This window comes from Talpa occidentalis, unplaced genomic scaffold (genome assembly GCF_014898055.3).
Source record: "Talpa occidentalis isolate TD23 unplaced genomic scaffold, MPIMG_talOcc4v2.1 talOcc4.16, whole genome shotgun sequence".
Taxonomy (NCBI): Eukaryota; Metazoa; Chordata; class Mammalia; order Eulipotyphla; family Talpidae; genus Talpa; species Talpa occidentalis.
The window spans coordinates 68,446,071-68,468,782 of record NW_023601653.1 but is presented as its reverse complement, the minus strand read 5'-3'; the positions used below and the strand labels follow the sequence as shown (position 1 = coordinate 68,468,782).

General features: G+C 43.2%; 2 protein-coding genes across 2 annotated transcripts; one reads left to right on the top strand and one right to left on the bottom strand.

The window, feature by feature from the left end:
- Positions 1–4,957: 4,957 nt before the first annotated feature.
- DPPA3 (developmental pluripotency associated 3) lies at positions 4,958–9,190 on the bottom strand. Its single transcript, XM_037513264.2, has 4 exons — positions 9,039–9,190; positions 7,054–7,292; positions 6,899–6,931; positions 4,958–5,490 (listed from the first exon to the last, which is right to left on the bottom strand). Exons 1-4 carry the CDS (start codon positions 9,121–9,123, stop codon positions 5,377–5,379), a joined length of 471 nt encoding a protein of 156 aa, XP_037369161.2. The 5' UTR covers positions 9,124–9,190; the 3' UTR covers positions 4,958–5,376.
- A 6,976-nt stretch (positions 9,191–16,166) lies between these two features.
- On the top strand, positions 16,167–21,887 carry GDF3 (growth differentiation factor 3). Its single transcript, XM_037515325.2, has 2 exons — positions 16,167–16,476; positions 21,000–21,887. Exons 1-2 carry the CDS (start codon positions 16,212–16,214, stop codon positions 21,824–21,826), a joined length of 1,092 nt encoding a protein of 363 aa, XP_037371222.1. The 5' UTR covers positions 16,167–16,211; the 3' UTR covers positions 21,827–21,887.
- The last annotated feature ends 825 nt before the right edge of the window (positions 21,888–22,712 follow it).

The following is a 22,712-nucleotide window of genomic DNA, read 5'->3' as shown; positions in this document are numbered from 1 at the left end:
TAAATCTTTTTTAAAAAAATAGGAGAGGGGCCTCCCCGATAGCACAGCGGTTGAGGGCTGGGTTGCAAAGCTGCCCGCAGCCTCTGCAGCACCGGTTCGATCCCCGGCTGCTCCCCGGCCACTGGAGGAGGGTCCCACATGGCGCACAGACCTCCCCTGCCGTCCGCTGCTCCCCTCAGCAGTGTACTTCGGTCCTTCTGCCTGCTCTGCTCCCAGCTCTGACTCTGGTGAATTCTCTCACCCTTCCGCGCTTCTGACTATACCCAGTGCTTGTATAAATAAATAAACAACAACAAAAAAACAAGAGTTCTCCTTAAAAAAAAAAAAAAAAAAGGAGAGAACTTAAAAAAAAATAAAATAAAATAAAAAATAAGCAGAAAACTAAGAATCAGGGGGATGAAATTACTAATCCTAAAATAATAGGGTGTAATTGCAAATCCTGAGATTTTTAACTAGTCCTTCAGATTCCAAAAGGAACACATTTTTCAAAAAAGTAATGAGCTGGGGCCTCCCTGGTGATGCAGAGGTTAAAGTCACAGCACTATCAAGCTATCACCAACAATTGTTACAAGAGTTCAATCCCAGACCAGGGAGGTGACCCACATGGTGCAGCAGATCTCTCCTGTCTCTCCCGCTGCTCCCCTTTGCAGTGTATTTCAGTAGATCTGCCTATTATGCTCTCCACTCTGTCTCTGGTGAATTCTCTCACCCCCCCCATACCTCTGGCCTACACCCCACTTCTTGTATGCATAAATAAAAATAAATCTTAAAAAAAGAGAAAGTAATGAGCTGTATTAATTGTTAGCACCAGGGGGAGATTATTATTTAAGAAAACCCAACAGGATTGGAAGTTCAGTGGGGATAGAATATAAGGTGGATAAATAGGAGGAAGGCTCTAGATATCTGTCTGTTGGGAGGAAATTTACTGAGTACTGAGTTACATAAGATGACAGAGCATATTGGGTGATGTTGGCCTAATTTTCAAGGGAAATGCCAGAAGCACAGATGGAGAACCTGCCCAATCATGAAGACCTTTATAAAATGTGTCAACAGAACTAGGGAAGTCATATTTGGTGTACATCTGACCTTGACTTAGACTCAGTGCAACCCCAGCCCCCTCAGGGTCTCTAACCTTTTCTCAGATTGAAGAAACACCACCATCTCTTTTCTTCCTTTCAGAATTTGGCACCAAGGTGAACACAACAGTTCTGAAGACCTTTGTGCTACACTCACTCATTCAGGAAAATGGACCTGGAAGAATGTTTCTTGTAACACATCTTTGAGATTCATTTGCAAGATGATGAAGCAATACTTATAATGGAAACATACTCCATGAAAATGTTTGAATTGGCATCCGCCATTATAAAGATAGTTCATTTGAGGCCCTCCCCGGTGGCGCAGTGGTTGTGCGCTGGGTTGCGAAGCTGCCCACAGCCTCTGCAGTGCTGGTTTGATCCCCAGCTGCTCCCCGGCCACCAGAGGAGGGTCCCACATGGCGCGCAGACCTCTCCTGCCGCCCGCTGCTCCCCTCAGCAGTGCACTTCGGTCCTTCTGCCTGCTCTGCTCCCAGCTCTGGCTCTGGTGAATTCTCTCACCTTCCTGCACTTCTGACTGTACCCAGAGCTTGTATAAATAAATAAATAAATCTTAAAAAAAAAATAAAGATAGGTAATTTATTTCTTATATTATTCACTCTTAGAATAAACACTTACTGAGCATTTTCCTTGTACTAGAGCTGTGTTGGAGAGCCCTTTGCAGACAAATTGAGGGGGCATGAGCTTTTTTTTTTTTTAAATTTTTTGCCAACATGTCAAAAAGAGCCTTTATTCCTTTTATAATATCCTCATGTTTTCCTGCCAGATGTCTTTGGAGCAGGTGATTTCTATACTGGACCTTTCTGACCCGGTTCTTCAGTGACAAGTCTGAACTCTCATAAAATCTTGTCTAAGGAACTAGGTACTTTTTAATGAGCTGAATTTTGCCCTCTCAAACACTTCTGTTGAAATCTTAACTCCCAATACTTCAGAATGTGGCTGTAGATAAAGATACAGGACCATTAAAGATGTGATTTCATGCTTCCCTAGTGGCACAAGGGGTTGACCTCAGCGCTGTGAGGCTGTCAGCAGTCTCTGCAGCATGAGTTTGATCCCCTCCCCACCCTAGGGAACTACCCACATGGCGCAGCAGACCTCTCCTGTCTTGCCTGCTGCTCCCCTCCGCAGTGTACTTCAGTAGATCCACCGATTCTGTTCCCCAGTCTCTGGTGAATTCTCTCAACCCCCCCACACCTCTGGCCTGTACCTGTTCTTGTATGCATAAATAAATCTTTGAAAAGCCCACTTTAGGGCCTCCCCGGTGGCGCAGCGGTTGAGCGCTGGGTTGCGAAGCTCCCTGCAGTCTCTGTGGCACCAGTTCTATCCCCAGCTGCTCCCCAGCCACCGGAGGAGGGTCCCACAGGCCACAGGAGGAGGGTCCCACATGGCGCAGACCTCTCCTGCCGCCCGCTGCTCCCCTCAGCAGTGTACTTCGGTCCTTCTGCCTGTTCTGCTCCCCGCTCTGGCTCTGGTGAATTCTCTCACCCTCCCGCGCTTCTGACTACCCAGTGCACGTATAAACAAACAAACAAATAAATAAACAAACAAATAAATACATGCCTCTTAAAAAAAAAAAAAGAAAAGCCCACTTTAAATTTTGACTTATAGGGCCTCACTGGTGGTGCAAGGGGTTAAGACAGCTTATGAAGTTGTCCGCAGCCATTGCACCATGAGTTTGATCCCCGGCCAGCCAGGCAGGTGACCCACATGGCACAGCATACCTGTCTTGCCCGCTGCTTCCCTCAGCAGTATATTTCAGTAGATCTGCCTGTTCTGTTCCCCACTCTGTCTCTGGTGAATCCTCTCAATCCCCACACCTCTGCCTTGTACCCCAGCTCTTGTATGCATAAATAAATCTTTAAAAAAAATAAATTTTAAGTTATGTGCAATTCAGAGCTCTTCCTTTTTGGTGGCAGACAAGGGTTGTTTGGGTCCTTACTAGTGAATGACCATCTTCCCTCTCTAAAAATGGTCTGAGTCTTGCTTATTTCATGGGTCATATTTATTGGAGAGCCCCCTGGGCATCTCCCCTTGTCTGGTCTTTTGTCATAGAAATAGACCTAAGACACAAACTTTTGCTCCTTCACTTCCCACAAACTTTGTTTTTGAGAATCTCACCTAGTTCCTTCTGAGTGGACAGTCAGTAGCTGCTGACAAGGTGATTTGGGGTTCCAGCCACTTCCTGAACTTTACTTGCCTCAACAAATAGCAATATTATCTCAACATCTGACCCACATTATCCTCATGGCTACCTCCTTTTCTCAGTCATCATTTATATTAGGCCTGGGCAAATCAGGCTGTCCACCAGTTCAAACTAGAGAAGACCACCAGCTCCCAGCTTTATGAGGCCACAGAAAATGAAGTGGTCACGCCAGTCGCTGTAGGAAGATGAAATCCGTGTTAAACATCCTTCCCTTTCTCCACTAAAATGCAGTAGAGGGCCTCCCCGGTGGCGCAGCGGTTGAGCGCTGGGTTGCGAAGCTGCCGGCGACCTCTGCGGCGCAGCGGTTCGATCCCCAGCTGCTCCCCGGCCACCGGAGGAGGGTCCCACATGGCGCACAGACCTCTCCTGCCGCCCGCTGCTCCCCTCAGCAGTGTACTTCGGTCCTTCTGCCTGCTCTGCTCCCCGCTCTGGCTCTGGTGAATTCTCTCACCCTCCCGCGCTTCTGACTGTACCCAGTGCATGTACAAACCAAACAAAAAAAAACAAACAAATAAATAAAAAAAAAAAAAAAAATGCAGTAGAGACAGGATTTTCAAAAACCTCTGTTCCCAAATGTTTTGTCCTATCCTATCTCTGATCTCCTTTAACAGAGGACCATATGTCCTCATGTCTGCCCTCATTAAATGGTGCCCTCAGCTAACTGCAGGGAGGAACAGCTGGGGTACCTCAGAAAAGAAATGTGAGTCCTGGTAACCAGGACACAGGAGAGATCTCAGTTAGCACTTTATTAGCAAGTTGCACACATTTCCTTCCAAAGTTATGACTAGATGTTCACATCTTGGGGAGGGGGGAAGGGTTGCTTCTTAAGATAACTTATCCCAAATCAAGACTGCGGTACTAGCATAAGAACAACTATATAGATCAAGTATATAGTATGCCACTTATATTTCAAAAAGGCTGTTATCAAAAAACTTTTTTTTTAAAATATACTTTTTTTTTATTTGTTTATTTTTTTTTATTTTATTTATACAAGCACTAGGTACAGTCAGAAGCGCGGGAGGGTGAGAGAATTCACCAGAGCCAGAGCAGGGAGCAGAGCAGGCAGAAGGACCGAAGTACACTGCTGAGGGGAGCAGCGGGCGGCAGGAGAGGTCTGCGTGCCATGTGGGACCCTCCTCTGGTGGCCGGGGAGCAGCCGGGGATTGAACCGGCACTGCAGAGGCTGCGGGCAGCTTCGTAACCCAGCGCTCAATCGCTGCGCCACCAGGGGAGGCCCTCAAAAAACTTTCTTAAAGATGACAAAAAGAGGGCCTCCCGGGCAGCTCAACCTATGAGGCTGTTCATAGCCACTGCAGCAAGAGTTGGATCTCCGGCCAGGGAACTACCCACATGGTGCAGCAAACCTCTCCTGCCTCCCCTGCTGCTCCCCTCAGCAGTGTATTTCAGTCAATCCAAATCCTGTAAAGTTTCTTCCCAATAGAACAATGTCATAAAATATTAGAATGTCAGATACTTATATATTAATGTGACGAGGATAAGACTTATGGTTCGTTGACTACACAGTTAGCAAAAACAAGTTAAATGAACAAGTTTCTTAAAGACATCTCATTTTTAATAAGACTTTTTAATACACACATTTGTTTGCTCCTGAAAATTGAAATTGCAAATCAAAAACCATTACAATTCAAATTTTTGAAAACCAGGAACTCAAAAAAAAAAACCAAAACCAAAAAACCACAAAACAAAAATACAAACCAGGAATTCTAGGTAGAACCTCTTACCCTAATTATATCCTAGCCAAAACACCAAATAATTGTTTTTATTGACTCAGACCTTCTAAAATACTCAAGCAACTGTAGTGCTTCTTTGAGTGAGATTTAAAAAAAAGAACTGGAACTAAAGTATATTTGAAGTCACTAAATGCAAGCTGTTAAGATTCCTTTTAAGTTACTGGAATCAAGTTAGATGCAAGAAAAAAAGACATCATAGAACTTCTATCACAGGTTAACAAAATACTGGCATATAGTCCATCAGAGCATAAGTAATGTTCCCAAACTGCTGCATAATGATCCTAAAATAATCATCAAGAAAAAGCAGTACAATTAAATGTGATTAGGACTAAATTGAATCAGTGTCAGAATTCTTCTCCATGGTTGTCTTCTCCTCGGGAAACTCTCTGTGATATAGGCAATAATGACAGCTACACTGAAATTTTTTTATCCTTTTTTCAATCTGAAAAAAAAAAAAAAAAAAGAATTGGGTCAATAATTTAATGAAATGGATCATACCTTCAAGGAGATATAACAGCCCTCAATGCTAATGTTGGTTATTAAACCAACTAAAAAAAGGGCAAAACCAAAACATTTTTCTGGGGTGGAGCGGGCAGGGAGAGGAAAATTATAGTATTATAATATTCGGGGTGGGGAGGGGAGTCGGGGGGATGACCTCCCTGATGGTACAAGGTGTTAAGATGCAGTACTATGAGGTTACCCGCAGCCATTGCAGCACGAGTTGAGGGGATCTCTGGCAGCTCCAGAGGTGTGGGGGGTTGAGAGGATTCACCAGAAACAGTCAGGAACAGAGAAGGCAGACTGACTGAAATACATTGCTGAGGGGAGCAGCAGTGAGACAGGAGAGGTCTGCTGCGCCATGTGGGTCAGCTACCTGGCCGGCCGGAGGATTGAACTTGTGCTGCAGAGGCTACAGACAGCTTCATAGGTTGTATCTTAACCCCTTATGCCAACAGGGAGGCCCATAAATTAATCCTTTTTTTTTTAAAAAAAAAGAAAATGTTAATCAACATTACTTTGTTTAAAATACATGGGTATCAAAGAATGCCAGATTGTGTTATTTTTGTAATAGCAACAGTGGCTGATTATCAATAAAAATGTATTTTAGGGCCTCCCCTGGTGGCACAGCGCTTGAGCTCTGGGCTACGAAGCTGCCCGCAGCCTCTGCAGCGCCGGTTCGATCCCCGACTGCCAGTGAGGGTCCCACGTGGCGCGCAGACCTCTCCTGCAGCGCCTGCTACTCCCCTCAGCAGTGTATTTCGTCTGTCTACCTGTTCTGCTCCCCGCTCTGGCTCTGGTGAATTTCCTCACCCTCCTGCGCTTCTGACTGTACCCCAGTGCTTGTATAAATAAATCAATAAATCTTAAAAAAAATTAATCTTAAAAAAAAATGCATTTTAGTGTCATTTCCCTGAATGTCATAATCAGGAGTTGACTCATTCAGCTGCTGGCCACTCTGTTCAGGTGTTTGTCCTCTTTCTAATAGTATCATGAAGATTGTGTTTGTTATAGCACATGAAAAAGTCCAAACACAAACAAGACAACCTTAATGGAAACTACAAATTTCCAGGTGAGGGTGTGTCAATGTAAGTCACCAACTGGAACTAACACTCTGGTGTGGGATGCTAATTAGTGGGAGGGTGGAGTGTGTAGGGTGGGGGAATATAGGGGAACCCTGCACTCAATTTCCCCAATTTTGTTGTGAATCTAAAAAAGCAGTTTAACAAACTGACTTAACTCCAGAGATCCAGCAAGTCCAAGCCCTCTCCTCTCCAAAAGTATCGACCAAACAAAAGGAAAACAAACCTGACACCAACCCACGAGTGTAGTCAAAAAAATGTTTTATTTACCTCCATTTCCTTCCTCCGTATTTCTTCCTGCAGCTTCATGGAAAGAAAAATAAAATATTGAGAACAATTAAGAAAGAGTTAAAATACTAATATTACACCTCTAGTACTTGAGAGGAGTTGGAGAATCTTCAAAATGCCTGCCCACACCAACTTACCAGAGAAAATCGGTTAAGATATTGGTATCTGATTTTTACCATCCTTTCCCTCAGTTCTTTCCTCACAGACAGCAGTGTCCTTACTCCCCGCCTCTTGTAGGGTGTGCCCTGTAGGGTATTTTCTTGATTCTGCTGTTGGGATGGATATTCTGGTAGAGGGGATGGAAGTGTGATATTAGGGTTGAGAGTCAAGTTACTGAGATTCTTTATTAATCCTTCTGAGACGGGTTGAGAAGTAGCTGAAAGAAAAGTGAAAATGAAGATCCATTAAGGGGGATTGTATTTTGCAGAAGTTACCCCCCTCATATTTGGTCAGTCTGCTCTCAAGCCAGAGAACCACAACGGGTTCTTCTTTAGGTGCCAGATCATTTATATGACAGCATGAACCTCACCTACTGTGCTCCCAAAAGCCACTATGATGGCTAATGGTCCACTGTCCAAAAAAACAAACAAAACCTCTTCTTGTAATCACTTGCTTCAATATTAGAGATTCCCCCACCACCTCCTGGTCAAAGGTACCGGGGAGTAGAGTATGTACCAAATGGGAAAACAATGGGCAGAAAATTTGAGGACATAAAGCATTACAATACAAGTCAAAATGTTCTGGTGAACAAATTTTAGTTTATCTTTATGACAATTATAAACAGACCGGTTAGTTTCTTTTGCAGGGGGGCAGGAGGGCGACAAAAAACATCAACAACGCAGCCTATGACAAAGAAAGAAAAAAACTCAAAATTCAAGTCTCCCCCCAAAGTTGCATTGGTAAGCAGAACTAGGACAGGAAGAAGTTATCATCCTCTGCAGCTAAACTGAGCTTTTTCATGGTATCAGATCTTTCTGTTCAAACTCAGTATTTTTGGAAATCGAACACTCACTTTTGCCTCTTCCTATCCCAACTATTATGCATAAACACACACCTCCTACACTAAGACAGTTAACATTAATTTTTTCCCTGTGTGTGAAAGTATTCAATTAAGTCAGTATCCATTCAGCTTCTAGGACTTTGATCCCTGGTTGTGGAATCGTCAGACACATCAAAGGAAAAGCACAAAAACCTTGGACACACCCAAGGTTTATTATAAAAATATTCTCTTCATTAATTCCCTCCACCTTCATTCTCTTTTATCTATCGACCAGGGTTCCTTCCTCAACCTGCCTGTACTGTGGCCGATGGGATGCAATGCAGCTGACGCAGCTTCACAGCCTTCCACTGGGTAGTTGGGGCTGTGGGCTCCAGACCACCCAAGCAGCACCCTACACCACCCAACCCTGCCATTAACCAGGGGTTCAAACATGGCGATTGGTTCAGAGCAAACCCCAAACTGGCTTAGACTCTAAGAAATCCACAGAACCGAGGCAATATTTTTGGCGCGCATTTTCTAAAAAAAAGCAGCCCTCCAGCTTACACCCTGCAAATTTACATTATAGAGAACATTCACTGGCTTTTATGAAACTACCCCCCCCCTTCCTTCAATTTCCTCTGAAGAGCCATTTCCCCATTTATTAACATTCCTAAAGGGTAAATTTCGCTGAAAAGCCACCCCCCAGAAGTTGGGCGAGATTAAGAAAGCCTTTAGGTGAAATTGAACTTCAGATCTCTTGTCTTTTGTCCCTTTCTAACTTTCTTGGTGGATAGGGGAAAAACTGATCGCAGATGCTCTGAGCCAAGTTCTGGGGGGAATTTCAGTTGCTTTCTCCCACAAACTGGATTTAAGAGATCCAAGTATTCCCGAGCATAGTAAGCAAATAATACAATCCCCCACCCCTCGTTTTTCCCCCTTATCGATTGAGAAATCATTTTATTTTTAATTGGAAGGACCAACAAGTCCTGGCCCTTCTTTTCTTGCTTTTTACAAGACTGAAGTCAAAAATATAAAAAAGCAAGCATTAAAAGGAAAAAAAAAAGACTGCCATCAATATAAGAAAGGAAGGGAGCCTCTTCACTCTTCCCGAACCCCTAGTCAAGGAGGCACCCTCTAGCTTACCTGAATCTTCCTGGGAACTGTCTTCAGTGCACATCTGAAAAGACTCAGGGCTCAAGGTTGGGTTCAAACTCTTTGAGGAGTCCATTGGAAGTCTGGTCACAGCTTGAAGCTCCTCCAAGATCTTTGGGTTTGGGCGGAAGGTGATGTTCAAATTACAGGTCAGACCCTGGAAAAACAACTAGAGAGTCCAGAAAAGAAAAAAACCTGAGCTCCAACAAAGCGTGGTGAAGAAAGGAATTAACATCAAAATTTCCGTCCTGTCCTCCAGAACTCCAGAAAAGCCAATCTGCCGCCTATTTTAATGTAAATGACTAATGATTAAAGGGATTAAGGTGAGTGGGCGTAGACCTATCCGTGAATTAATAGGCTAACTCCTCATCTGCTCTGCATTAAAATAATCAAGACTTCGTCAAGTCCATTGGAAAAATTTATGAAGCACGCCTCAAGGATTGTGTCTTCATAAGGTTACCTTAAAATTCCATTTCCCCCCAAACTCTATGTGTGGAGATGGATAATGATTTGTGAACTGCGCTTTAGGTGTTTTAGAGCAGTGAGGGTGCTCCCCCAAATTCAGATGAATTTCCAATTACCTGAGAAAGTTTCCCTGCTTTACTTTGTGAACTAGTAAAAACAGGAGACATAAAGCGCTAGCAACAGTTTAATAGCTTGATACACTTAAGGATGTGTATTTTGCAGCTGTAGTTTTAGTTTGTTTTATAGACTGTCTATTTAATTGCATTTAACATTTGGGAGTAACTGAAAGCTAAGTTTATACACTGCTACCTTCAGATATCTCAGTATCTCAGTCAGATACTTGAATGAATTCTAGCAAAGAGCCAGACATTAACTGCTGATTATCTGCAGGAGGTGGGAGAACCTGTCTCCAACCGCCCCACCCTTTGTTTTACCCATCTCCTATTCAATGCCCAATCTCCCCCATTCTCCCTTTAGTTGGAAACTAGGAAGAAGTACTCCAAAGCAATCTTGTTTTACTTTTAGTAAAAAAGCAAAAACAGAAGTATTGGTAGGGGGTGAGGAGAAGCCATAAATCTTTGCCCTGTTACAACACTTTATTCCATTGGTTCTCAAAGGTATGGCCTCCAAGCAGCATCTGTAGCATCTGGGAACTAGTTAGATAAGAAAAAAATGTGTGGAACTCCAAACAAGACCCACAGAATCAAAGACCCGGGGTCCTGCCATCCTGTGTAAACAAACTTCCCAGGTGATTCAGATCCAGGCTGAGATTGAAGAAGCCTGGCTTGGAGGCACACTTAACTTCTTCCTCCTGCCCTGGGAGCCTTTCCTGGAGCAGACCCTGAGAATTCCATTATGAAAGGCCAGGGCAGGACCTCCCCAGTGGCGCAGCGGTTAAGCGCTGGGTTGCGAAGCTGCCCGCAGCCTCTGCAGGACCAGTTCGATCCCCGGCCGCGTGGCGAGGGTCCCACATGGCGCACATACCTCTGCCGCCCGCTGCTCCCCCCAGCAGGGTACCTCGGTTCCTCTGCCTGTTCTGCTCCCCACTCTGGCTCTAGTGAATTCTCTCACCCTCCCGCACTTCTGACTGTACCCAGTGCTTCTATAAATAAATAAATCTTTAAAAAGAAAGGCTAGGGCAAAAACCAGATTGCAACGAGACACAGACTCTCATTCAAGAAACCGGGTTGAGCGCAGCGCTGGGAAGCTGTCTGCAGCCTCTCTGCAGCATGGGTTCAATTCACCGTTGGCCAGGGAGATGCCCACATGGCACAGTAGACCTCTCCTGTCTTGCCTGCTGCTCCCCTCAACAGTATATACTTCAGTCCGTCTGCCTGTTCTGCTCCCCGCTCTGTCTCTGGTGAATTCTCTCCCCCTCCCGTGCCTCTGGCCTGTACCCTAGTTCTTGTGTAAAAATAAATAAATCTTTAAAAACAAAACAAGAAACCAGGGCTTAAGAAAGAAAAGTGAGGAATTTAACTTGCAGAAGTTGAGCCCCAAACTAGAGAAAGTGAAAATACTGAGAGAATTGAGAAAGCATAATCCCTAAATATGTTCAAAAGATAAGATTAAAAATCTAAAAATAATTTCACGCTTTTTATGATATATATGCTTTATATGATATGGAGTATGAGATTAAAAGCCAAACAGAATGAAGGAACTTGAAAAAACAGACTAAAAGATTAAGTTTAGAAAACTACTATTAATTTCTTCAAAGGTAAGAAATGATATATTACTTGTATACAGGATGCGCTTGAAACAGTGGAAACTCAGCCAAAAAAAAAAAAAAAAAAGAGTACCTGGAAATTGGGCCTCCCTGGTGGTCCAAGGGGTTAAGTCTCAGCACTATCAAGCTATCTCCAGCCACTGCACCACAAGTTCAATCCCCATCCAGGGAGCTGACCCAAATGGGCAGCAGACCTCTCCTGTCTCGCCCACTGCTCCCCTCAGCAGTGTATTTCAGTAGATCTGCCTGTTCTGGTCCCCACTGTCTTGTGAATATCCACATCCCCCCTCCCCCCAACCTCTGGCCTGCATCCCAGTTCTTATATGCATACATGAATAAAGATAAGTCTTAAAAAAAAAAACAAACTTGTAAATTCTGCCACTAGTTTTGAAACAACAAAAATAAACTTGGAGCTTCTAAATCTCAACAGAAGTCATACAGTTTAGTTCAAAGAGTAAATGTCAGGAAGGACATCTTTTTAATGACCTTTTGAATACTTTCAAGAATTTGTTATCTAAGAATGCAAGTCTTACAAACATTGGTATCCACATCAATAAACTGACCTTACCAGTTCTTATCAGCTGCAAATTATACCTTTGCAGGAAAGGAAAACTATCTTGCTTTCTTTACTCTAGGCTAGAGGTTAAGGATTAGTCTTTTAGATAAGACAATTTAGACATTGAAGCATTTATTTTTTTTTAATCCTTGCCTTTGGGGAAAATCAAGAAAATAGGCTATTCTGATTACAAACATCTTCTGAGCATATCAGTTTATAGAATAAAGCTAGCAATTTCCCTTGTTGTTGTTGTTGCTTTTGGCTTTTCACTATTTATGAAAAATATTCACATTCCTGATCTCCCCTTCAGAAGTTCCTTGAGACTATGTTTGGGTCTTGGCCAGTCCATCTGACAAGCCCATCATGCTAATGGCCCTGCAGCCCTGGTAGGTTTTAAACTGGCCTTTGAGCCTGCCTGTCACCTTGTCAATATCCTCCACTCCTCGTCCTTCTGGATGGTCCCCTGGTCCTGAGTGTGGATCACGTGGTTGGTTGCTGGAGAAGCGTTTCCTCCGCTTGTTCAGGTCCACCAAATCACTTCTAGCCTTCTTCAAAGTGAGGATGCCCCAGCTGCCCCCACCACGAGCAGAGAGACTGCTTCTTTGAGAAGAATGAAAGGGCTTCGTTTTTAAATTCACCTTAATTCTCCAAGAGAAACATGAAAATGCCAAGTCATCCTGGTCAATGATTCTCAGACTGTGACTTAAAATAAAACAATAGCATTTTGGGGCCTCCCTGGTGGCACAAAGGGTTAAGACAATACCTATGAAGCTGTCCGCAGCCGCTGCAACGTGAGTTCAATCCCTGGCCAGGGAGCTAACCACATGGCTCAGCAGACCTCCCCTCTCTGGGCTGCTGCTCCCCTCAGCAGTATATTTCAATCAATCTGCTGTTCTGCTCCCCACTATGTCTCTGGTGAATACTCTTACCCCACCCCCCACCTCTGGCCTGTACCCCAGGCCTTGTATGCATAAAGAAATAAATATTAAAAAAAAAAAAAGAGTATTAATGAAAAAAACACTACCATTTAATCTCACCATCATTTCATGAAATATATATTAGGGTCCTCCCTGGTGGTGCGAGCGGTTCAAGTGTCAGCACTATGAAGCTATCCGCAGCCTCTGCAGCATGAGTTCGATCCCTGACCAGGGAGGTGACCCACATGGGGATCGAAGATCTACTAACAGTACATCCCCCACCACATGCACCACACACCGCTTCACCAATACTGTTTTTGTCTTCTTAATCCATAAGAAAAAACGTATGATTGTTTTTCATTTAAATGTATTGCAGGGGCCTCCCTGGTGGCACAAGGGGTTAAGCACCGCACTATGAAACAATCCGCAGACTCTGCAGCACAAGTTCAATCCTCGGCTGGCCAGGGAGCTACCCACATGGCTAGGCAGACCTCTCTTTTCTTGCCTGCTGCTCCCTTCAGCATTGTATTGCAGTCAGTCTGCCTGTTCTGCTCCCCACTCTGTCTGTGGTGGATCCTTTCACCCCCTGCATCTCTGGCCTGTACCCCAGTTGTTGGATGCATAAATAAATAGACAGGCAAATAGATAAGGTGATTTAGATGATCTGATGGGTAGTAACTGAGATAGCTAAAACTCATAAAAAGCAACAGAGGGCTTTTTAATTTTATTTACAACTTGGAACAAATAATTTGCTTACCATTTGGACCTGACATGTGTATTTGTGGAAATCAGGTCTGTCTGGTATAGTCAAGAATCGGGCTTGGGGATAGGGGGTTTGGGGGTGGTGGGATGATTCACCAGAGACAGAGTGGGGAAGCAGAACAGGCAGATCTACTGAAATACACTGCTGAGGGGAGCAGTGGACGAGTTGAGTCAGGAGAGGTCTGCTCTGCCATGTGGGTGAGCTCCCTGGCCAGGCATTGAACTCATGCTGCATGCTGCAGTGGCTGCTGCTATCTTCATAGTGCTGAGACTTAAACCCTTTGCTACCAGGGAGGCCCTGTAGATGTTATTTTTTAACTTTGTTTTGTTTTGTTTTCAGTAGGAAGGTGATGTGAATGTCAATGTTGGGGAAGTTTAATTAGGGAAGTTTCATTATATGTTTGATGTTTCCTTAGTTGTTAATATACATTTTCCCAGTTCTTTACCTATGAATCTTTATTGCTAAGTCCTGGTACTTAGAACAGTTTTCTAGGCAGTAAATATCTGCTCACTGACCAGTAAAAGCACCCACATCACTCCATATATTGGTGATAACGGTATTATTTTGTATAATATTTCAAAATCTGCTTTTATTTGCCTAACAATATTCGTATGTAGGTTTCCATGCCATTAAATATTCTTGCACACATATGGCTGAGTGAATGTGATTTATGGATTTGCTATAACATCTTCACTATCATACTGTTTGTTTTCAAGTTTTTTCTGAGGAATCAACTAGTAATTTATAATAAAATGAATAAATTTATAATTTTTTTAAAGATTGATTTATTTATGCATACAAGAACCGGGGTACAGACCAGAGGCATGGGGGGGTGAGAGGATTCAGCAGAGACAGAGTAGGGACCAGAACAGGCAGATTGAAATACACTGCTGAGAGGAGCAACAGGCGAGCCAGGAGAGGTCTGTTGCACCATGTGGGTTGATCCCTGGCTGGGGATGGAACTCGTGCTGCAGTGACTGCCGATAGCTTCATAGGTTGCGTCTTAACCCCTTGCGCCACCAGGGAGACCCATCTTTTTTATGTTATTGAAATACCTTTGCATTATAATGTTATATAAGCTTCAGATGTGATTCACTTTTAGTTTACCACTAAATGTCCAGTTCTATCCTTTTCTATACCATTATCCCCTTTGTCCTGATTTACCCACCTCCTACCTCCTTTCCTCTGGTAACCACTAATTGATCTTATGGTACAGTTTATTTTTGTTTTATTTAGTTCATCTCTTTGCTTTCTCCATATGTCACACATGAGTGGAAACGTGGTGGGCTACCTAGGAATATCGGGAACGTTCTTAAATGCCAAGTTAAAGGGTTTGGCTTGTATCCTGCTGATGATGGAAAACTATTATATTATTATATATTAAATACAACATTTTGTTTTTCCTTTAGGGAAACAAGTTCTTGCAATGAAAGTAGTAAAAACATAAAGTTCTGGGACTTCCCTGGTGGTACAGGGGTGAAAGTCAAGCTATTGCCAGCCACTGTGGCTTGAGTTGGATCCCTGGCCAGGGAGCTGACCCACGTGATGCAGCAGACCTCTCCTGTCTCGCCCATTGCTCCCCTCAGCAGACTATTTCAATTAATCCACCTGTTCTGTTCCCCATTTTGTCTCTGGTGAATTCTCTCATCATCTGCACCTCTGGCCTACACCCTAGTTCTTGTATGCATAAATAAAGAATACATCTTTTTTTTTTTTTTTTTTTTTTTTTAAGAAAAAGAGGGAGATAAAGTCCCCATCCTCAAAAAGCTTGGAAATGATTTTGGTAACAGGCAAGCTAGCTCTTTTATAGCATTTTAAAAGCTTCTTGTAGTTTAGCCAAAAAACAAAACAAAATAAAACCAGAAATTGATATCTGTTGCCATACTTAAGCATTTCATTAACCTCCACACCCTTTTTCATGTAATTTCTTCACCCTTAAATGCCTGAGGATCTTACTGAAAAACATCCACTCAGACTCTGAAGTCAACTCCTAGTTGACTTCAACCATTTAGTAGGCTGTGTACAGAGCACTTTCAACACACCATCTTGTCAATTTACATGGCCAATTAAAAGATCAGTTCTTATTTTCAGTTGAGAAAAAAGTTTAAGGTTAAGTGACATGCCCAATGTTATATAGCTAATAAGTAAAGGAATCAGAATTAACCCAATCTGCCCACTTTTGATTTTAATCAGAAAAGACAAAGTGAAATGAACAAAATAACTTACTGGGAAAAGTTCTCCCTGGTTTGATTTCCTACATAGCTGTGCACACAGTTAAAAAAAAAAGAAATCTAACTATGTGTTTGTCTAATTAGACTTTGAATTATAAAACTCCTAATTATTCATTAACATGTGTTTATTACCTATCTCAGGGCTTTGCACATCATAGATGTTTAGCACAATTTGTTGAGTGAATAAAAGCCACTCTACTGCTGACATGGCTCAGAGTTTTTGAGAGTTAGCTCCAAGCATGGGTAATCATTGTTTTGTGGGGGTTTTTTGGTTTTTTTTTTTGTAATCATTGTTTTGTGAACTTTTTTCTCAAAGAGCAGAGCAAAGGAAGAGAAAAAAAATTCAACATCTTTTCACATCCAATCGCCTTTGAGGAGCTGGGAAGAGAGCAATTCACACTTGATTATCCTACATCAGATAAATTAACAGCACCTGAATTGCTGGGCAGTCAGGAGCTAGAGCTCCCTTCAGCGGGATTAGCCAGCTTTGTCTCAGCTCAGAGGCCATGCTTCTGTCCCAGACAGTCTTCCTTCTCTGCCTCCTGTTAACTCTGGCCTTGGTCCAGACGTCCCAGTTCCAAGAACATTTCCTTCAGTTTCTGGGCTTAGATAAGGTGCCTTCTCCCCAGAAATTTCAACCTGTGCCTTATTTCTTGAAGAAAATGTTTCAGGATCAAGAGGCAGCAGCCACCATTGGGGTTCCCCAAGACTTATGCTACGTAAAGGAACTGGGTGTCCGTGGGAATGTACTCCGACTTTTCCCTGATCAAGGTAAGGAAATTGTAGTATTTCTAAGAGAAAAATCTGGCAGAGGGTGGTGTGAAGAAAGGAAAGAAAGGGGAAGTAACCATTACTGAGGGGTTCCTAGAAGGCCCTGTGCTGGTCTTTTATATATTTTATCTCATTTAATCCAAGCACAAATATTGAGGTAGAAGACATATACTAGGATCAACTTTTTAACTTAAGGAAATTAAGGCTTAGACAGTAGATAACCTGTACTCTATTCAAGATCCTATAGATAGTGCTTGAAAAAAGTCAGGATTCCAAATAGATTCATTCTGAATCAACAGTTTTGTGTTTACAATTTAGGTGGAAGCATTGAGGGTGGAATTAGGCCTCAGTCTCCATGTCCTAAAGACATGGCAAGCAAGGGACAAAAATATTGAGTTAGGTTTATAAATCCTGCTTTGTTTCTCTATACCTCCTCACTATTTTTGGATGGAAAGGTTATTCTTGATTTGTGAATACTGATCCATGATATATGCCTTTCTCATCCTTTACATAAGCATCTGTCTGAGTGCCATTTAGTATACTCTGCCTAACTGACCAGCCACCAAAACTACCTAGGTGCCCGGTTTGAAGTAGATTCCCCAGTCCAGTTCCTGCCTGTCATTCTCCCACCCAATTCTTATTCAAAATTAGAGATGGGTGTTTAATCTGCATTTCTATACAGCCTTCCAGGTGGTTTGTAGGTGAAGTTGGAGAGCCCTTGTTAGTAGTTTTATGGCAACTGGAGATAAGATTTGAATTTGTCCAAGAAGTATTGATTGGATACCCCACTCTGTGCTGGGAACTATGTATGAGAATATAGAGATGATAGATAAATTTGCCCTATAAGAATTTATAGAGGGCCTCCCTAATGGCACAGGGGTTAAAGACACAGAGCTATCAAGCTATCACCAGCCACTACAGCATAAGTTCGAGCCTGGCCAGCCAGGGAGCTAACCCACATGGCCATAGCAGACCTCTTCTGTCATGCCCGTTGCTCCCCTCAGCAGTGTATTTAAGTAGATCTGCCTGTTCTGCTCCCCACTCTGTCTCTGGCGAATGAATCCTCTCACCCCAGTGCACCTCTGGCCTATACCCCAGTTCTTGTATGCATAAATAAATCTTAAAAAAAAAAAGAAAGAATATAGAAGGGGGAAAGACCAACTAATCACTTCCACACATAGTCTCAGTATTACTGGCTCAGGGCCTCTGTAGTGGTGGTGGGGAGTGGGGGTGAGGGTGAAGTTTCAGGGAAAATTCCGGGGTTTTTCATGGAAGGAGTAGAAAATAGCTGAGGATACAGTTTGGAGATTGAGCCCTCATTTATCCCTCTCCCATGGACAGAACAGATTTTTGTGGTGATCATAATCTCAAATGATACAGAGAAAGGGCTTAATCTTAGCATTTTCCCTCCCTAATGCTCCTCCTAAAGAAAACCACTAATAGTTGTATATTCTTCCACATTTTTCTCCTTTTAATATATGTATATAGGGCTTCCCTGGTGGCTCAGCGGTTGAGCGCTGGGTTGCGAAGCTGCCCGCGGCCTCTGCCGCGCCGGTTCGTTCCCCGGCTGCTCCCCGGCCACCGGAGGAGGGTCCCGCATGGCGCGCAGACCTCTTCTGCCGCCCGCTGCTCCCCTCAGCAGTGTACTTCGGTCCTTCTGCCTGCTCTGCTCCCTGCTCTGGCTCTGTTGAATTCTCTCACCCTCCTGCGCTTCTGACTGTACCCAGTGCATGTATAAACAAACAAACAAACAAATAAATAAATAAATAAAACATGCCTCTATTAAAAAAAAAAATATTAATATATGTAATATAAACTTGTAATATTATTTTATAAATGTGAATATTTTGTACTTTACATTCCTCTAGTATTATGAACATTTCTGTCAAGTCAGAACAAGCAGTCCACTTACCCCTTTTTTTTTTTTAAAGATTTATTTGTTTATGCATAAAGGAGCTGGAGTATAGGCCAGAGGTGTGGGGGGTGAAAGGATTCATTAGAGACAGAGTGGGGAACAGCACAGGCAGACTGACTGAAATACACTGCTGAGGGGAGTCAGGAGAGGTCAGCTGTGCCATGTGGGTTTCTCCCTGGCCCGCCGAGGCCGAGGGATGTGTGCTGCAGTGGCTGCGGACAGCTTCATTGGTTTCGTCTTAACCCTTTGCACCACCAGGGAGGCCCCAACTTACCCTTTTTTTAATGGTTGCCTGACATTCCATTGCGTGGACAGGAAATAATTTATGTAACTGATGCAATTAGATAGGTGTAGGTATCCACTATGTGTGTGAGTGTAATTCCTAGGATAAATTCTTAGAGATTCCTGTACCAAAGAGTAGCTACATTCATACTTTCAATATATAGCAAATGTCCTACAAAAGTTATATAGCCCACTGGGCCTCCCTGGTGGCACAAGGGGTTAAGCAACGCACTATGAAGCAATCTGCAGCCTCTGAAGTACCAGTTCAATCCCTGGCAGGCCAGGGAGAAACCCACATGGCCATAGCAGACCTCTCCTGTCTTGCCTGCTGCTCCCTTCAGTAGTGTGTTTCAGTCTGCCTGTTCTGTTCCCCGCTCTGTCTCTGGTGAATCCTCTCACCCCCTCCCCGCCCCCCAACCTCTGGCCTGACCCCAGCTCTTGTATGCATGAATAAATGAATCTTTAAAACAACAACAAAAAAGAAAACAAAAGTTATAGCCCACCATAAGTATGTGAGAATTCTCACTTTCCCACAATTTGACAATTTTAAAAACTAGATACTAGTTGAAATGTAACATACATTCTGAAAATGCATAAACCATAGAGAACAGCTCAATGAATTTTCAAGGAATAATCAGCATTCAGATCAAGAAACAGAACATGGGGCCTCTCTGGTGGAACAAAGTGTTAAGACACAACCTGTGAAGCTATCTGCAGCCACTGCAGTATGAGTTTGATTCCCAGCCAGGGAGCTACCCACATGGCGCAGCAAACCTCTCCTGTCTCACCCACTACTCCCCTTAACAGTGTACTTCGGTCAATCTGCCTGTTCTGTTCACCACTCTGCCTCTCACCCCCCACACCTCTGGCCTAGGAGGTGAATCCTCTCATCCCCCACACCTCTGGCCTGTACCCCAGCTCTTGTATGCATAAATAAATAAATCTTTAGAAAAAAAAAGTAAGAAACAGACCGTGACAGAACCCTAGAGGATTCCTCATGCCTCCTCTGGTTAATCCCTTTTCCTCTACTGGTCACCTTTATACTGACATCTCAGAACAATGGTTTATCTGCCCCAAATAAAATATTTTTCAAAACCCAGAAATCTATTAAATACTAAAATTCTTTTACAAAATTAAAAATATATATTTTAAAAATATTTTGTTTAGGGCCTCCCTGGTGGCGCAGCGGTTGAGCGCTGGGTTGCGAAGCTGCCAGCAGCCTCTGCAGTGCTGGTTCGATCCCCGGCTGCTCCCCAGCCAGCGGAGGAGGGTCCCACATGGCGTGCAGACCTCTCCTGCCGCCCACTGCTCCCCTCAGCAGTGTACTTCGGTCCTTCTGCCTGCTCTGCTCCCCGCTCTGGCTCTGGTGAATTCTCTCACCCTCCCACGCTTCTGACTCTACCCAGTACATGTATAAACAAAACAAACAAACAAATAAATAAAACATGCCTCTATTAATAAATAAATAAATAAATAAATAAATAAATATTTTGTTTAGTAAATTGTCTGTCTTAATTTAAGCAACAAATAATAAGATCTCGCAAAGGGACTAGAATTATAATTTCAAAGTAGTGTGAGCATAAATGCTGTTTTAAGATATTTTTCATTATCTAACATATGAACATTCCTGTGATTTTTATTGGTAACAATGCCACAGGCCCAGATAATATTGGAATTTGTTGCTGATAGTCATGATTAAAGGATATGCTCAATTTCATTTAAAAGAGTTTAGTGAAAATAAATCTTTTTCCCATCTAAGTTAATGGAGCTTCCAAAGTCTATTCAGGACTGCTTGGGGGTCCACAGGTGTAAAGATCAGGGTCTCTGGCCTTGAATGAAGAAAGAAATAATGGTCCCAAATGCTAAGCTTTGTGTATAAATGATAATTTCCTGCCCTTCCTTGTTTTGCATATGTGGCTATACATGTTACATTGGGCATTTATTTTTTATTTATTTTAAAAGCTTTTGTAAAAAGATTTTTATTCATTTATGCATACACGACCTGAGGTACAGGCCAGAAATGCAGAAGGGCAGAAGGAGGTGGTGAGAGGATTCACCAGAGACAGAGTGAGGAGCAGAACAGGCAGATTGACTGAAATACACTGCTAAGGGGAGCAGCAGGCCAGTCAAGAGAGGTCTGCCTCGCCATGTGATTTGCTCCCTGGCTGGGGTTGGAACTCGTGCTACAGAGGCTGTGGATTGCTTCATAGTGCTGTGCTTAACCCCTTGCACCACCAGGGAGGCCCACATTGGGCATTTAAATCATGCAGGTGGATAGGAAGTAAATATGTTACAATGACTCCTACATGTGTCTGTTTCTACCTAGGTTTCTTTCTGTACTCTAAACCTCCCCAAGTCTCCTCCTGCCTGCAGAAGCTCCTCTATTTTAACCTGTCAGCCATCGAAGAGAAGGAGCAGTTAACAGTGGCCCGGCTGGGCTTGGACTTGGGGCCCAACACCTACTACAACCTACACCCAGAGCTGGAGTTGGCTTTGTCCCTTGTCGGGGAGCCTCATGTGTGGGGTCCATCCATCCCACCATCAGGTCGAATGTTAATCCTGCAGTCAGTACCATGGCCTCAAGGCGCTCTTCACTTTAACCTGCTGAGTGTGCTTAAGAATTGGAAGAACAACTCCCTGAAGAACTTAGGTTTATTCCTGGAGATACTGATCAAGGGAAATCAAGGTTCAGAGAGGAATTTTCAGCATGACGACACCTGTTCTAGACTGAGAACTTCCCTGAATGCTCACCTGCTGATGGTAACCCTCAACCCTGAGCAGTGTCACCCTGCTTTCCGAAAAAAGAGAGCAGCCCCCTCTGTCCCTATGACTTCCTATAAGAATCTCTGCCATCGTCACCAGCTCTTCATCAACTTCCAGGACCTGGGCTGGGACAAGTGGATCATTGCCCCCAAGGGCTTCATGGCAAATTACTGTCACGGAAACTGTCCTTTCTCACTGACCACCTCCCTCAACAGTTCCAATTATGCTTTCATGCAAGCACTGATGCATGCAGTCGAACCAGATATCCCCCAGGCCGTCTGTATCCCCACCAAGCTGTCCCCCATTTCCATGCTCTACCAGGACAATGACGACAACGTCATTCTACGTCATTATGAAAACATGGTAGTGGATGAATGTGGCTGTGGATAGCTGTCAAAAATAGGAACAGGGTGTTTATAAAGTAAATCTTTAAATAATAAATCTTTTTATAACTGTTATGTCTGAAATATCAATACATTTGTGTTTATAGAGTTTTTCTTCCTTAAAAATCCATCATGATTGTACTAGACTCTAGATAGAGGAAAACTGACACTTATTAATGTCAGGCATTATTCTATGTGTTATTCATCAACATCATTTCACTGTCTTTTGAGGTAGGTGTTGTTACTTTTGTTTCATAGATAAAGAAGCTGAGCTTTAAAGAAAGCAAGTTACAGGGGCCTCCCCAGTGGTACAGGGGGTTGAGCGCTGCGCTGTGAAGCTGTCTGCAACCTCTGCAGCGCGGGTTTGATTCCAGGCCCGCCAGGGAGAAACCCACATGGCATGGTAAACCTCTCCTGCCTCACCTGCTGCCCCCCTCAACAGTGTCTTTAGTCCATCTGCCTGTTCTGCTCCCCACTCTGTCTCTGATGAATTCTCTCACCCTCCCACATCTGTGGCTGTACCCCAGTTCTTGTATAAATAAGTAATGAATCTTTAAAAAAAATAAAGAAAGCAAGTTACAAATTTTCCTAGTCATCAACTTTCCATGGCAGATCTCATGCTTAAGCACTCTTACTTTAAAAACAAACATATATATATATATACATGTATATATATATATATATAATATAGAAAAATACCAAAGGAGTTATGTGACTCATAATAGGAAAGAACAAGGATCTTTTGCTTTTATCAACTTTTTTTTTAAAGATTTGTTTATTTATGCATACAAGAACTGGGGTACAGGGCAGAGGTGGGGGGTATGTGAGAGGATTCACCAGAGACAGCAGGGAACAGAACAGGCATATTGACTGAAATACACTGCTGAGGGGAG